Source organism: Ursus americanus, chromosome 28 (assembly GCF_024610735.1).
Source record: "Ursus americanus isolate L20-20 chromosome 28, mUrsAme1.1.p, whole genome shotgun sequence".
Classification (NCBI taxonomy): Eukaryota; Metazoa; Chordata; class Mammalia; order Carnivora; family Ursidae; genus Ursus; species Ursus americanus.
This window is the reverse complement of record NC_142154.1, coordinates 14,160,485-14,176,227: the sequence shown is the minus strand read 5'-3', so window position 1 is coordinate 14,176,227 and position 15,743 is coordinate 14,160,485. Positions and strand designations below refer to the sequence as shown.

Below are 15,743 nucleotides of genomic sequence, written 5' to 3'. Positions count from 1 at the left end.
TAACCGTTTGAAAAATTTTGGGTCCTGTTTTTCTGCCTTGCAGACCCCAAGCTCATTGCTGAAACTCAGAGAGAGTGAGAGAGATTTCCAATGACTAGAACACATGCTTAAAGCATAATAAAACAGGGACTGTCTTTTGCTTTGAAAATCATAAATTATAATTTAATGCCAATAATAATTTACAACAAATGGCTGTTTACAATAAACTAACACAAAACAAACAAGGAAAAGGGCCTGTGTTTTACTTATTAGAGAAACTTCACACACTCACATGGATAGCACTTGCAAGAGGAGAAAATAAACAACAACCGACAAACCTCGAGCTAAAGGTCAGCGATATTCTGCCCTAAGAACATACTTGTATTTATGTATGTATATATCTACAGAAAGAAGCTGGGGGTCAGATGGGAGGACTCTGCTCAAATTCACAAATCAGACAGATTTTTCTGGTCTACATGTATTGACTGGAACTGAGTATCAAAGTTTAATACACTTTACAAAATGATCCCTTTTCTCCCACCTCCTCTACCCACCCGCTAAACCACAGCATAGTGAAGGATGGTGGGGGGGGGTGCTGGAAAACCTCAACAAGAACAAAATTGCAAGCTCCCACACACTGAGCTTCCTTCAAACCAGGAAAAGAGAAAGAGGAAAAAAAAAAAAAAAAACACCTCCAAAACAAAATAGTTACTACTTCCAAATCAGCACACCCTGTAAAGTTTCCTTCCTTCTTTCTTTCTCTTCTTTTTCTTAATTTGGCTTCTAAGGACAAAGGATCCCAAGAGCAGTACAGATTGTATCTACACAATCCTAAATGTCAAAATGTCGATGTGTTTTTATGTACATAACTCCAGTGGAAAAGACTCCCTTGACCTGTGGTCATGCTCTCACAGAATGAACGTAAAGGGGGGAGGGGAAAGGCAGGCCAACCGCAAGTTATCATATATACACTAAAAACAGACCCTTTAGCGCTCTAAGCTCTATCACTGAATTTGAAATCCTCTCAACAACCAAGCTAGATGAGAACCACAGAGTATTTTTAAAAATCACACCTACTTAAGGAAAAACTCACTGCAAACAACTGCCCTCTATTTACAATGCTGTGATTAGCTTGCTAGAACGGTCTTTTGCTTAACTGTCAGAAATGTACAAAACAGTATTTTTTTCTGATCATAAAATAGATACTGATTTCAAGATTTCTAATACTTTCCACAATACCTTCCCTAAGCAGGCACTTAAGTGTGACAAATATAAGGGCCTTTTTTTTTCCTGGAAAATCCATTTTTAATTAAAAGGAGGATTAGGTGAATGGGGGTGGTTTACTATATCAGTATGGCACTTCCTAAACCATAGATAAACCATTAACTTCAGCTTCTCCCCCCCCACACACACACCCAAATTAAACAGGCAAATACACTAGTCCACCTTTGAACAAACTGACTGAGGGGAGTAAACAAATGGACCCCCGGCCCGGCTCAGCGAGAGCTCACAGGGGCTCTACTCGATGAGAAAGACAGTGAGTGGGGACAGCCAAACAGATTTCAGATATCAAATAATATTTTAATTTCTGAATACTTTCAATTTTCCTTGGAATATAACACACAAAGACTCGACCAAACAGTTCAGTTATTATAACTTTTACAGTATACAGAAATGTTGCACTTAAAAAAAAAACCTTCAGTTTTTTTTAAAACACAAACTGTAAACTCTAAGATACTGAATCAATCACGTTACCTATAAGTGCCAACAGTGTTATTTTGTCATGCTGATTTCAATGGTATTTTTTAAAAAGGGAAAATATCAACAATTATAATACAAAGGGTTTGCAAATATACAAACAGATATAGGATTTTCGTAACAATTCAAGAACTAAGCGGGACCCAATTCAAATTACAAAAGTTCACTTTTTATTCAAAACCTCAGCATGTGTCTTGGACACATTCCTTGGCTGCCAATAGATTCCACAGTTCATTCTCTTTCTTAAAATATTTTTAAAAAGCTAGGTTTGTCGTGGTGTCTTTTTTTGGGGGGGGCAGGGTAGGGGAAGTTAAATGTTGTATGTGGTTCCTCCGGTTCTCAAATTAAGAGTGCTCAACTTCACCTAAAATTTTTGGTCACCACTTGTAAGTGCGTTTCCATCATCTTTGAGTTGCCTTTTAAAGTTTTATGTCTTCCTATGATATTTTCATGGACTCAGTTTTAATTCTTGCAGAACATATATTTTAAGGATACACAGTTTTTAAGAAGCCAAGATTATATCAAAACTTATTATAGAACCACAGAATAAACTGGTTTGGAACCAGAAAAGTACAAAAAAGAACAGCTAGAGGTACATAGACACAGGACAATTAATAATTTGGAAAAAAAAAAAAAGACTTACTTTCTCCATTCTGCTAATTTTCTCCCAATCTCCTTAAATGCACTTTTAGCAATATTTTTCAAAAATTTACCAAAAAAGAAAAAGACTAATTTCCTTTTTATACAAAAATGATAAGTAGCAAGTTGTTCTGACCGACACAGGAGTTTTTTTTTTTAATGCATTCTGTAAAAGTTCATTTGACAGTCTTTTTTTTTTTTGAAATTCACAGTCCATGAAATTCTTCCCCTCTCTTCTTTTAGCAAACTTGTAACATCCTTTTATATCCTTTCTTAACAGAAGGAATTTAAGCAAACAAACCAGTCTTTTGCCTTTTCTTTCTCTCTGTTTCACTCCCCCTTCTTATTTTGATTTATTATTTATTGAATTGCCATATACGGCCAGTTAAAACTGCTGCCGGACAGTAACATATCCCGGATGAGGGTTTCGATGGGGGTTTTACCTACCAAACGGACGAAAAACAATTGCTCTATGACTGAGGAGGAGACCGTGCGGAGGGAAGGGAGGCGAAGCAAAAGCTTTCCGAATCGCGTTGGTTGGTTGGGGTACTGGCTCCTAACGTATTCTTCCAAAGCACACTGGGACTTTTCCTGCAAGCTTTCCACATGGGCTACATCAGAGAGACCACAGGCATCTGGAAGAAAGTTTAAATAAAAAAAAAAAAAAAAGGAGAAGGAGAAGAAGAAGAATTCAGTCATCAGATTAAGAGGTTTGAAATGGGTCACATGAGGTCTGTGTACAGGGCTCTGTCAAACTGCCCCAACCGGAGCTGAAGCAAATGCCTCTGTACTGAAAACTTGGGCGGAGGGGAGCTGGGTGGGGGGAGGAGAGCACGAGATGATCCTGGGGTAGTTGCTTTAAAGTCAAACACAGCTCAGTGCACTGCAGGCTTTCACTGTCCCAGTCCTCAGGCTTGGTCACTGGGAGGCCCAAGCAAAGTGCATTGGGTGAAATCTGGCTCAAGTCAGTAAACAGACAGACAAACAGATGAACTGAAAACTGCCAGGGCTCCTCCCCCTCCTCCTCTGTAAATAATAGTTTGGCTTATAATTATATAGTGGGGGGGGAGGGCAACAACCTGGCCCAGCCTCTAGTAATGGCGTCCACGACCCAGCCTCAGATTCTCCCCAAAGAGGGCGACTCATTTTTCTCCAGTCTTTGAAACTGATTTAAGTGGCCCTTTAAAACTGATCTTGTCAGTATAGCCCTATTGAAGGGCAGCCATGCAAACTGTGATCTCTCTGTTCATTTGAGCTGTTTCTTTTCCCCCTTTTCTTCTCGCTCCCTTTTTCTCCTACCCCCCTTTATTTATTTATTTATTTTTTTAGACTCAGGTCCCTCCAAGAAGAAACCCCTCCCTGTTATCTTCAGGAAAACACTTTTCTCTTTTGGATATGTGAAAATACAATAAGTGCCTTTGAAATGAGAGGCTTCTCAGTGAAGGCAGTGCAGGTTGTGACCTGACCTTTTTGGGCTCCCCAGACAAGACTGGGGCTAACACATGCATATTGTGAATCCTTAAATCAGATATTTGAAAACAGCCGCCACTTCCTCCACCCCAAGAACCAGAACACACATGCAATTTCCTCATGTGTGTATCTAAGATTCCTCATGTAGAGAGAATGCATAGGTGTCTGTGGTCAGGAATTAAAAGATCTGTTTGCATAGGACTCCCTCCCTCTGCATTGGTACACTGTATGTCTCCCTATGAATCAGATAAGAAGGACCTTTATCTCTTTGTGAGGAGATTTGCATTCTCCACACAGGCCTCCACATTTTGCAAATAGTAATAAATTAAACTGTTACGACAGTATCAGGCATTTCTTTCCTTCAAAGACCAAGGGTAAGGCGAAGAGCGAACAATGATATCGAGAAATTAGCAACACCCCCATCGTCTGGGATCATGGGCTGGGTGTAGCAGGGTTGTGGCATGGGGGTGAAGGTGGCTGTGGGGTAGGGGAATATCCTGCCTGTCTATTTGCATCAGGCAAATGTTCTAGTTATGACAGTTCCCCTGAGAAAAATACTCCAGATCCAAGCCTCTCTCCATACAGCTCTTCCTTGCCCAGACACTGCCCTTTAATTGATTACTTAAGGACTTTCAAACGCAGAATTTGGGGTGGCTGTTGGGGGGGGGAATTATGTGTGAAAAACAGCAATGTATAACAGACAGTGGGTTAAGGACTCAGAACCTGCAATCGATTGAGCTAATGACTTGGGTCCCCAGATTTCTTTCAAACAATAAGGAAGAGACTGTGAATCTTTTTGTCTGCCACAGAACTACTCAGCTCTCCTAGCGTCCTGACTACAAGCTGTAAAAACTGCAGTTTCTAGGTTCCAAGCCCTACCAACACCCAAATGTTTGTTATTCTGAATTGGGAACCCCTCTCCCCTCTCAGCCATGACAAAGGGATCAGCTGACAACTTAGACCAAGAATGTGGAGGGGGTGATTTCCACCCACCTGGGATAGGCTCAACTCAGCCTGGAGGCAGCCAAAAGGCTCAGGTGTGGCCCAAAGTGGAAAGCCAGACACCTTCAAAAATCATTTGGCCTCAAGAGTTAATTAATATTAGATCTATTACTCACACAGGTTAAACTACATACAAACTAATTAGATTTCATAATGCAGTCAATGATGGTTTTATATCTCTGGCAACATTCATATCCAGCCCAAGCTGGCATACACTTTGGGTTGTTTGAGAACTGCCTTAAGTGTCTGCCTGGGGAGAGGAAGCAGGAGGCCAGAATCTTGCACCCCTCGCAGACACTCTGGACAGTTATGATGGCCCCTTTCTTCCTCTTGCCCCTTCCTGACAGCTCTTCCTCCTCTCCTGGCAGTCTGCATTGTTTTAATAAGAATATGATTTTGAAAATTGCTGCCCTCAGGTTGGATTTGCCTGGAGCCCCAACTCCTACTGAGTTAGCAGACAAACTTTTCCCCTGCAGGGGCAAACTTTCCCCTGCAGAGATGATGCCAGGACAGCTCCAGTGCCCAGAGGCATCTCCTCAAGGCTCAGCCAGGGTGACAGAGAGCGAGCCATGGGGTAGGGGAGATTGCACAGGCTCAGCTGGCCCTGAAGGCCTGGGCTAAGGAACATGCATCCCCAGTCTGGCAGGCCGGAGAGGCTTTCCCATGGCCCATCCTGCAAGCCTGTGTCTGAAGCCACCTTCCTCAAGTCCAGCCTTCCTCTCCTGTCCCCTGGACAGGCCTGGTGAGGCCGAGCACCTATACAAAGTTCCCACTCCAAGTTTGCACTCAACAGTTTGGCCTTCCAAGGGGGGAGGCTGGGCTCCCTCTGGGGACTCCCAAGTTCTCTGGGCCCTAACTCTGAGCTAGGAGTCCTTGGGCATGAGAGGGCAGGGCTCCTTCCTACCTGAGGTGAACAGGACTATGGCCTTGAGACAGCTGTATTCGGCGGAGTCGACGTGCAGCGCTTTCAGCTTCTCCACTTGCTCTTGGAAGATCCGTATGTGGTCCATAAAGGCGACCACTCGGTCGGCGGACATGGGTGAGGCGTGTAGGCCGGCGGCGGCCAGGAGCGGGGCGACGTGGAGGGGCATGGAGCACTGTGCCGCATTCAGCACGAACAGCTCGCTCCAGGTGAGGCGAAGCAGGGCCACCTGGTCGGTGATCTGCAGGTCGGGGAAGAAGGGGATGTTCCGGGCCCACTCGACGGCGCTGAAGAGCATCCGCGCGGCCAGTTCGCAAATGTTCTCGATGCCCATGATGTTGTTGGGCTGCATGCACTGGCTGCCGAAGCGCGACGTGGGATAGGGCTCCGCGCGCAGCAGCAGAGAAATATATCCGGACAGGTACGAGTGGCAGTTGAGAGGGTCCCCGTTGGTCAGAGCAAATTGCCCGTGGGTTGGCTGGGTGGGCGGCATCCTGCCCCTCTGCACCGCTGCGGGGAGGAAAGGAGACACCCCGCAGTTAATGACCAGCCTCTGTCCCCAGCTACCCCGGCGGGGTCTGCCCCAGCCCGACCCCCACCTAACCCAGACCCCGCACCGCGCCAGAACAGGAAGGCCTGCCCCTCTCGCCAGCGCGCCAGGGCCACAGACCTGGAAGTCGCCAGGAGCCCGGCAGCACTCCTCTCAAACCACCACCCAGGCAGGCTCTGGCTGCCAGAGCGGCACACTTGCCTCCGAGGCCCGCTCGGGGCTGGGCCGCCGAGGACCCAGAATTGACCACTTTGCCTCGGGGTCCCCGGCACTGTGGGCGGGATGTAGCATTCTGGGGGCATCTTTCTTCTTTACTGCTAAACAGCTGATATTTCTTATTGATTGGAGGAGAGGGAGCGGGAGGGGCGAGTCTGGGGGGGAGGGTGAGACGCTTTTGCAAAAAGACACAAGGGTTCACCCCAGATGGCCTGCGGCCACCCCAGAACAACTCTCCCCCAAACCCGGCAGCCCCAACCCCAGCCCGGCGGGGAACCCCCGGTGAGAGACGAGCGGAAAGCCGAGGTCTGGCGGCAGCCTAATCAGTGTGCTCGAAGAAAGAGAGACGGAGGGAGAGGGCGGAGAGAGAGGCCGGCCGATGCGAGAGGAAGCCGGGGAGAGGCGGGGAGCAGGCGGCCGGCGCCGGCGCAGCCCGGGTAGGGCCCGAGAGGGCCGGGGAAAGCTGGCGAGGCTCGGGCTCGGGCTGTTATCTGACGCCGGACCGGGAGAGTCGCTCTCGCAGAAACACAAAGAAAGCCCGGCGTTCGGTCGCCCTAGCCCGGAGCCCGCGCCCGGCGCCGAGCGCGCCATTGGCCGAGCACTGCTCGCGGCGCTCGGCGAATTTTATATCACAAAGACCCAACTCGCGCAGAGCGAAAGCAGCCGCCGAGGGCCCCTCGCCCACCCTTCCCTGCTCCCTATCGCGCTCTCCTCCTTTCAAAAGTGAAAGGAAAAAAGAAAACAGAGGTATCTTTTTTTTTTTTTTAGCAGAATGTTAATCCACGGAGGGTCACATGAGCGCTGCCCGGGCAGCAGCGTTAATACGGCGAAGTGCATAAAATTGCCATTTGTAATTTGAACCTCCTGTACAAAAGTACAATCTCAGGTTGTTGTTTTTTTTTTTGAGAGGGTGGGGGCTGGGGAGAGGGGTGGGGAGGAGGGACATATGTTGAACATGCAGGAAAAACAAGGGGAGAGAGAGAGAGAGAAATCGAGAGGAAAGGCAGAGAAGTAAACCAGGCTTTTAAAACAACAACAGACAACACCCCATCCCTCGCAGAAAGGCGAACTCGAATGAACTCGCAATCAATGCAAAGAAAATGAAACAGCCCGAAGAGAAAAGTAGAGGAGGAAATCAGTCGGCCAAAGCATGCGGATTTGGGGGTCTGGGTTCCAGCGCAGAACTTGCTTCTAGTATAAAACCCCTTTCAGCTGCAATACGAAGAGAGGAGCTTGGGGCTTCTGCGTCCTTACCCAGAGCAGGCTAGCCAAACGCACCCAGGGCCCCGGGACCCCAGGCGGGGGGGGGGGGGGGAGGAGAAATGAGAGGCCGATACCTTCCCGTCTCATGCCCACTTTGAGGCACTTTTTGAGGCGGCAGTACTGGCACTGGTTGCGGTGGTGCTGGTCGATGGGACAGTTCCGGTTGGCGCGGCACGTGTAGCTCAGGTTCCTCCGCACGCTGCGCTTGAAGAAGCTCTTGCAGCCCTCGCACGTGAACTGGCCGTAGTGCTTGCCGCTCGACTTGTCCCCGCACACCACGCACTCGATGTGCTGCTGCTGCTGCTGCTTGTCGCCGCCCGGGCCGCCGGGGCCTCCCTGGCCACCGGCCGCCGTCTGGGCCGGCGTGCTGGCCGGGCCCCCTTGGCCCGGCGTCTGTGGCGTGTGCGGGGCTCCGGGCGGCGGGCCGGGCACAGGCGGCGCCTGCGAGGCCTGGCTGCCCTGCGAGCCGGGCACCTCGTCCTGGGGGTCGCGCCACGTGCTGACTACCATTGCCATATCTATGGGGGCCGCGTCCGGACTTCCTGCTCCCCTGGCTGCGGGCGGCGGCGGCTCCCGGGTCTCGGGCTCCGGCGCGCCGCCTTTTGTGTGTGCGAGGGTGCGAGAGGGCGCGGGAGGGCGCCCCGGGTGGCTCGGGGGCTGGTTGGTTGAGGTTGATTAGTTTTTCCTTTTTTGTTTCTGCTTTTGCAAAGTTTTGTCGATTGCTTGTCTGGCCCGGTGTGTTTGTTTTGTTTGTTTCCCTCGGCTCAGCTTTGTTGGTTTCGGGGGGCTTTCCGCCCGGAGGGGAGGGGAAGGGGCCAGGGGAGAGAGAGTGGGAGCAGAACGTGGAGAGAGAGGGAGGGGAGGGAGAGCTGCAAGTCGATTGTCTGGCTTCAAGACAGAAGTAGGAGGCAAAAAAAAAAAAAAATCTCTCCAAAGATCTCGCTCGCTCTCACTCTCTCCCTCCCTCTCTCGTTCACTCTCTCGCTCTCAGAGCTGGTGTGCCGAGGAGTTGGAGTAGGAGGAGGAAGAGGAGGAGGAAGAGGAGGAGGAGGAGGAGGAGAGGCGACTGTCCGGGGGCCAAGTCCAGGGCAGCCCACAGTCAGCCATTCAGGAAAGCCATCGAAATCAGGAGGACTGGGAGAGCGGAGGCGCCGGTCGCGGGCGCGCCCAGAGAGCCGGGCAGGCCGGGGCGGAGGCCGGCGGCCCGCGGAGTGGCCGGAGCGCTGCCCGGGTCCGGGGGAATCAGCATGAAAGTGGTCCGCGTCGGGCGCTGCTCGGCGTCGTCCTGGCGCTGGGCCGCCGCCGCCGCCTGCCACGGGCGCCCGGCGCGCGCCTCGCTCGCTCTGGCCGCCGCCGCCCGCTTTCGCCGGATGGAGGCCGCTCGCCGCTCCCTGCGGGCCGCCCGGGCCGCCGCCGCCGCCGGAGCCGCCGCCGCCGAAGCCGCCGGGTCGGGCCCGGAGCCGCCGCGTCTAGCGCCGCCGCCGCCGCTGAAGTCGCTGCTGCCGCTGCTGCCGCCGCCGGAGCCGCTGCTGCTGCTGCTGCCGCCGCCGCCTCACACACATAGGGAAAGAGTCAACTCGCCGGCGGCGGGGGAGAAATGATAAAAGAGAGAGAGGAGGGCAGATCACCACCTAGAAGCACATCCTTCGTGCGCAGAGGGGGGAGAAAAAGACGGAGAGAAAGAATGAAAGAAGGGAAAAAAGGCAGCACGGCACCCGGAGAAAGGAGGCAACTCGGGGAGAGGAGGAGGAGGAGAAGAAAACACACACGCGCGCACGCACACACACACCGCGGAGAGAAAAGAACAGAGAATCAAAGTGATCAAATATGCTAAAAAGGGGGGCGCGGGAGGGAATGCGATTTATAGGCGCCGGGGCTGGCAGAAGTGGCTTCTCCGCGATCAGCTCACTGAGCTCTCTATATAGTGAACTTTGACACGACTGCTGCAACTTAGCGCACGTTGCCATGGTGACGGCGCGCCTTATAAGGCAGCAGCCGGGGTTGGCCTGGCCAGGCGCGCGCGCGCCGCCCCCTCGTCGTCATTGGCCGGAGCGCGGCGGCCCCGCCATGGCGGCCGCGGGCTCAGCCCGGTCCTAGCGCGAGCGGCGTCGCGGCCGCGGCGCGGGGAGCGCGGGGGGCCAAGAGGGGCGGGGAGGGGGCGGCCGCGCCGCCACCACCGCCAGGCGGGGGATGGGCCCGGGCCGGCCCCGGGCACGCGGCCCCCGAGCTCTCCGCACCCCGCACCGGAGGTTTCCGCCCCAGCGGGGAGAGGAGCGCGGCGCGCACACACAACGCCTCTTAAAGGCTCCGCGAGAGGCTTTGGATGGAATAGAGGACTTCGCCTCCCGCAACTTGGCTATGCCACGAAATCCGTCGCTCGCGCACCACCCGGGACTCCCGGCGCATCTTTGTGCCCACAATGCCAGAGAAAGAGAAAAGTTCCCCGGTTTCTTTGCAGAGGGATAGTGGGTGGGGGGCAGGAAGGTGCCGCGAACCGAGCTTGGAGGCATTTACCAAACGAAACATTTGGTCAAATCCGGGTGATGGTAGACTCTTCTTTTAATCAACTCTGATCACTTGTTTGTTTTTGTGGCTTATTTCTTTTTTTCCCTTTTCGAGGAAAAAAAGCCGTTTAGCGTCTATCTTTTCCTTGTAGGGTTAACATTTCACAGGTATGTGGCCTGACATTTTAATTGCTCAAATAAAGCATCTCGGATGCTGAGAAGCACAAGTAGACTTCATCTCATTGTCATGACGCAATTAAAATCAATTTTCCTCAACTTTATCCTCTCTCATTAGTTATAGCTAACTCACAAGCCAACGTCCTGCCACACACCCAATCGTGGAGAGAGGTGAATAGACCGTTGTGCCCGCTGATGGACAAGCGGAAGCAGCCTCCCAGCCTCCCCTGTGCATACCCTCTGTACACACATGTAAGCGCACATGTATCAGATGCACATTTGTCAATGTACACAGACAAAGACTTCAGCGACTGTGTTTCTAGGTCATGGAACAGTTGAGTACGAACTTCATTGTTCCTCAAGTTCCTTTTAAGCATCTATATAGTCATTAAAACACAACCAGAGATTCTTCTCCAAATTGGGAATAATACCAAGTCCAACTCACAAAAACCACACACAAGCCATAGTCTATCTCAAGAGATTGACTGTAATAAGAACAACTTCATAGCCTGTGCCATTCTGCTCAATGTGCTAAAATCATCAACATGCATGTGTCTCTGAATTCCAGGGCGTTTGATTTTAAACATCAAACATCTAGAATTGCCCCCACAGAATACACTATATTTCAACGCAGTACCCTTTCGGTTTGATTATGAGAAGTTAGTGAATTGTGATTATTCAACATTTATGGAACAAAATTTTGACACCATCATACACGTTTTCGCACAGAGAAAAACCGTAAACTGGTAAGCCAACCAGGTTTATGAACAATTAAAATATTTGACATAAAACACGCTGAGCTTCAGGAAACATGAACACATATAAAGGGTAAATTAATGACCACAGGAAAGCATCCTTGATAGTTCAAAAAAATCGACGAGATGAAAGATTTAAAAAAACCATAAACCAGACGTATAATTGACCTGTGCTGGTGTGCACTTTGCATTCAATACCCTTTACACACAGGCAGAATACAAGGTAAGTTCTAAGTGAAGATGCAGGCAGACAGGGGCTAGTTTTTAGGGAAGGAGAAACCCCCCTTACACTTCATCCCTGAAACCTTCTTAGCCCTCACCCCTTCTCCACTGAAATCACGTATTTCACTAAAGCTGCAGGTGCTGGGATTATCTGAAAGTTGTAAAACAAAAAACAAAAAACAACCCCAACTATAGTGGACACTGAACTATCATAAACCTGGTGTGTAATGAGACTGCCACAGAGAGAAGACAGGCTCAGAATTTCAGGTTGATTAGAGACACAATATAACTTTCTCTTAAAGAGGACAGAAGGATGGAAAAGAAATCATTTCAGAGGAGGTTTTTTTTTTTCTTTCTTTCTTCCCTTTCAACCCCTATGATTCAAGGGATTGCCTAATGCTACAAATGTCAGTAGATTAGGGGCAAACTCAGCAGAGATGTGGTGGGGCTGTGTTGAAATAGGAAATCTAATGGGCATACCCATCTCAGTTTAATAGAAAATGGGAATAATTGATTGTAGGGAAATCTTAATCTCTCCTCTTGAGTGCAGACACTTCCATAGCAAGATCACCTTTTTACAGACATGAAGGGGGAAATTTTCGAGGAGGAAGAGCTACCACAGTACACTTAGAGATTTTTGGTATTTGAAGTGCGCTCTGATGGCCTCAGATTTAAAATGAAGAATTTCCCAATCTCTTACAGAACTGAAACCTGCTAAAGCACACGACCACAGGGCTGCCATGAAGTCAGAGGTGTTTCACTCTGCATTTTAGGATTCATTCAGTTATGGGGATGCTATTAAAAATCCAAAAATATAAATAAATGGCCATATCAATTATAGTTAATTTTACCGCATACAAGAAGAGAAAGGACTGCAGACTGAGAAAAAAACAAAAAGAGGGGAAAATATTTTAAAATGTCTTCTTCAGAGATGCTCACTTCCCTTGAATAAACAGCTCTAAGACTTACAGATAAATATCAATATGTCGTTACTGTTCAAAAAAAAAAAATCCAGCCCAGTCTTTTATTGTACATGTAAATTTATTTTAATGAGAGGAATGGCAAGCTTTAATTTGGCCAGTGAAAGTTGGAAAAACATTTGTTTTACTCTGGTGGAAAAAAAAAAAAAAGAAAAGTAAACCCACCCAGGAATATGATTTTCTTGTAGAAAGTGGCCTGACGGCTGTAATTCTCCACAAATTAAATCACAATATGAATACAGACCCCAGCAAATGCCGAGTTTAACTCTGAACTCAGTAGAAACCAGTTCTGTCCACCAGGATTCATTGAATTCCTCCTCTCCCTCAATCTAGTCCGTGTGTGTTTTTCTCTTCCACCACACTGGAGCTCCATGAATAGGGAAAGGGGCTTCCATTGTGTCCCTCTGAACTTCCAAGTCAATGCAATTTTTAACCACTGGCTTGTGGTACTTTGAAAATCACCAGGGGCTGTCAGAGTTGGGTCCTCTGAAAAATTTACAGTGCTAAATCAGAGCATATGCTGGGAGGGAAAAAATTGCTTAAGATTGGAGCAAGTACAGTATCTGTCTGCCCCCTAGTGTAAGAGTCCTCGCTGCCTAAAATTCAACTTTAAAAGAAAAGGAGCTCTTAAAGGGAAACGACTTTGAGCTCACGTAGGCATAGGAGAATGAAACTTCTGTACATTTTAATCTGAATAATTCTTCAGGATTTAAAATTAATTGGCTCTGGCTTGGTTGGACCGGACTGGGATCTCGCCACCTCTGCGTTTCCCGAGTCACTGGCGGAGAGGTGATGATTTTTTTTTTCCCCCTGAACTGGGTTTATGTGCGTCCCCCTCACCCCCTCCTCTCTTTTTCTTTCTCTGTCTCTGTCGTCTCTCTCGCTGGCTTTTTAAAAATGAGGAACCGTTCCTTGAACGTTCTGGACAGAGCACAGAATTGCTTCTTAAGTCAGCCTGACGCGGTTGCAATAGACAGCAAAAAGGTAAACGTTTGCCTGAAATCCGCACGCCAGCTCCACCACCCCGCCCGATGGTGAGTACCCTTCTCGTTGCGATTCTCCTCCTAGCTTTAACCGAGCTCTCGCCTCCCCGAGCCGCGGCCGAGGGCGCCGGGCAGAGCTTTCCTCCCTCCCTGCCTGGCTGGCTGTCAGTTGCACAAGGTTGCAAAATGAAGCGCAGAGGCAAATCGAACAGTAAATTCTGATACTTAGTGCGAGCCTCGCAGCTCCTTTGCTAGCAAACCGAGTCGTCTGTTGCTTGGAAAAACACGCTTACAGGACTGGCTTTTAGTTTGCTCTATCGAAGGAAATGAGTTTGAGGAGACAGGACGAGGAGATGGGGAGGCACCGCAGTCTTTACGCTTCGGTTTAATCATATTTTGGCAGCTTTGCAATTGTATTTTTCCCCTCATCCCCCCTCCACCACCTCTCCTATCACACACATGTAATAAAATATGGCAATGCATTGAATTGACTGCCCCCCTCCCCAAACCTCTGAAACCACAGTCCTAGGCATTTCATACACGTTAGCAAACCGATATTTTGAAAAGCCCCAAGTCATCCCCAGCCCCACACGGCACAAGGAGAAAAGTGAGAAAGGAGAGAGAGAGAGAAAAAATACTGTAAGTAAACATACCAAAACCATATTTGCCTTGTTCAAGGTCCCAAACCGCTTGCATCTTCCTTCTAAGCAGGAATAACTCTCCTTTAGTTTGGCGGGTGAAATAAACGCTTTGTTGGCCCCCTGAAAAGATGGGTCTTTGATAATTAAAGAGAATCTCCTCCTCGGTGTTTATCTAAGCGATTGTGCAAACTGATAAAAAGTAGGCACTAGCCTGCAGGGAAAAAGAGGAAAGGTGAAGGGAGAGATCTTCCACCTCGAGGAAGTGCTTCCCCATGTATTAGGCGTTCTCAGCCCTGGGAAACCCTGCACACTAACTTTAGAGAGACGAGGTTTCAGGGAGCTTTGTACATAGCTGCTGAGGAATGCAAGCCTCGCCTTGAAGAAAAAAAACCCCAAACCGTAGGTAGGAGATGTCTGGAGTGATCCTTGTCTCTCATCTCATTCCTTAGAAGGAAGAGTGCGTTGTTACACCTTGTTTGGGGCTGGAAAGACGAGACTTTAAAAACACCCGTCCAATTGAAAAAAATCTCCCAACTTAATGAGTTTAGTCGGAGGCTGGAGCAAACGGCTCAGCCTCAGCAGAAAACCGCCAACAACTGTAGGCGATATTGCAAAGCAGGACGACCCAAGGCACAGCCAAATTCCACTGTTTGGGGTCGAGAGGGATGGAGGCTAATCCTAAAGCAAGTTGGAAAAAAACAGAGGTGGGAGAGGAGGGGGAAAAAGCAGCAGCCTAGCAGACTGGCAGACAGGCTCCCCTCACCCTGGATCAAAGATAGAACTTGAAACAGGAGGGCAACATTTTTCCTAGGAATCCGTTGGAATCCTCATTTTTCTACTTTTAACTCATGTCCCCCCAAGTGATTTTTCCCTCTCCCCTGCAGATCCGTGCCCCCCTTTTCCAGTCCCCATTCTAGAACTTTCCTGAGGAGGAAACCTATTTCTTTTTGGGGGGAGGGGTTCCCAATTTCAAGTCTTCAAATAATGAATGCTTAATTAACCCCCTCCCTTCACCCACCCTCCCAAATGAAAAAAAGGAAGCAGGAATACAGTAACTAGAGAAAATTGGGAATAAACTATGTTGCCTCTTGCAGTTTTAATACAGTTTTAACTAATGGATTTTTTTGTTTTGTTTTAAGAGAAGAATAATGGGGAAACACGGATCTTTTATTTTAGGAAACTGTTATGGTAAGATGTATGTCAGACTTGACAAATGGAACTAACGCTCTTCGGCTGCTTCTTGTCCTTGTCTTAAACAGGAATTAAGTTAAACACAGTGCTGAATGTTAATTACATGTTTACTGGCTAATGAAAATTACAAATGGTTTTGCCACCTCAAACAATGATGAAAACTCTGAAGACACTGTAATTATATACTTTGAGGGAAATAACTCAGAATATTGATCATAAGAAGTGTAAATCTTTTTTTAACTATTCATTAATACCATAAATATGGGCTACAGAAGTTTTTCCTTGTGGTTTGTCTCATCAGTTATATCGAGTGGATGGATGGTGAGGCTTCTCTGGGGAGGTGGTGAACTCATTCTCTTATAGAAGGAGGCCACTTGTGTAACTGGGGGGGGTGCCCCCTCCCTTCCGCCCCCGCCCCCTTTAACCCCCGCAGAAGGTCGAAGGATAGTTCAACAGGGGGGCTGGGCTCAGGGCAGGTGAAGGTGATCACT

General features: G+C 48.8%; 2 protein-coding genes across 5 annotated transcripts in view; one reads left to right on the top strand and one right to left on the bottom strand.

The window, feature by feature from the left end:
* Nucleotides 1-651: 651 nt before the first annotated feature.
* Nucleotides 652-14,175, bottom strand: NR2F2 (nuclear receptor subfamily 2 group F member 2). Of its 3 annotated transcripts, none has more exons than XM_045795424.2 (3): nucleotides 14,074-14,175; nucleotides 5,753-6,280; nucleotides 652-3,011 (listed from the first exon to the last, which is right to left on the bottom strand). In XM_045795424.2, the coding sequence occupies exons 1-3, from the start codon at nucleotides 14,114-14,116 to the stop codon at nucleotides 2,737-2,739; spliced, it is 846 nt and encodes a 281-aa protein (XP_045651380.1). In that variant the 5' UTR covers nucleotides 14,117-14,175; the 3' UTR covers nucleotides 652-2,736. The 3 variants fall into 3 exon arrangements, with proteins under 3 accessions (XP_045651380.1, XP_045651379.1, XP_045651383.1); XM_045795423.2 differs by lacking the exon at nucleotides 14,074-14,175 and adding an exon at nucleotides 7,874-8,315; XM_045795427.2 differs by lacking the exon at nucleotides 14,074-14,175 and adding an exon at nucleotides 6,441-6,793.
* Nucleotides 9,438-15,743, top strand: part of LOC123790808 (uncharacterized) — a 274,206-nt gene continuing 267,900 nt past the window's right edge. The window contains exon 1 of one of the 2 annotated variants that reach the window (XM_087856691.1): nucleotides 9,438-13,226. The gene's annotated coding sequence lies outside the window, so the exon portion shown is untranslated. Of the gene's footprint in view, nucleotides 13,472-15,743 lie in introns of both variants that reach the window. The other variant, XM_087856690.1, reaches the window with a different exon arrangement.

Coding starts and splice junctions, on each gene's coding strand:
- NR2F2 (XM_045795423.2), bottom strand. CDS start 8,315: ATGGCAATGGTAGTCAGCACGTGGCGCGACCCCCAGGACGAGGTGCCC. Junction 6,281..7,873: donor AGTGGGCATGAGACGGGAAG/GTATCGGCCTCT, acceptor TCCTCCCCGCAG/CGGTGCAGAGGGGCAGGATG. Junction 3,012..5,752: donor CATAGTCCTGTTCACCTCAG/GTAGGAAGGAGC, acceptor ACTTTCTTCCAG/ATGCCTGTGGTCTCTCTGAT.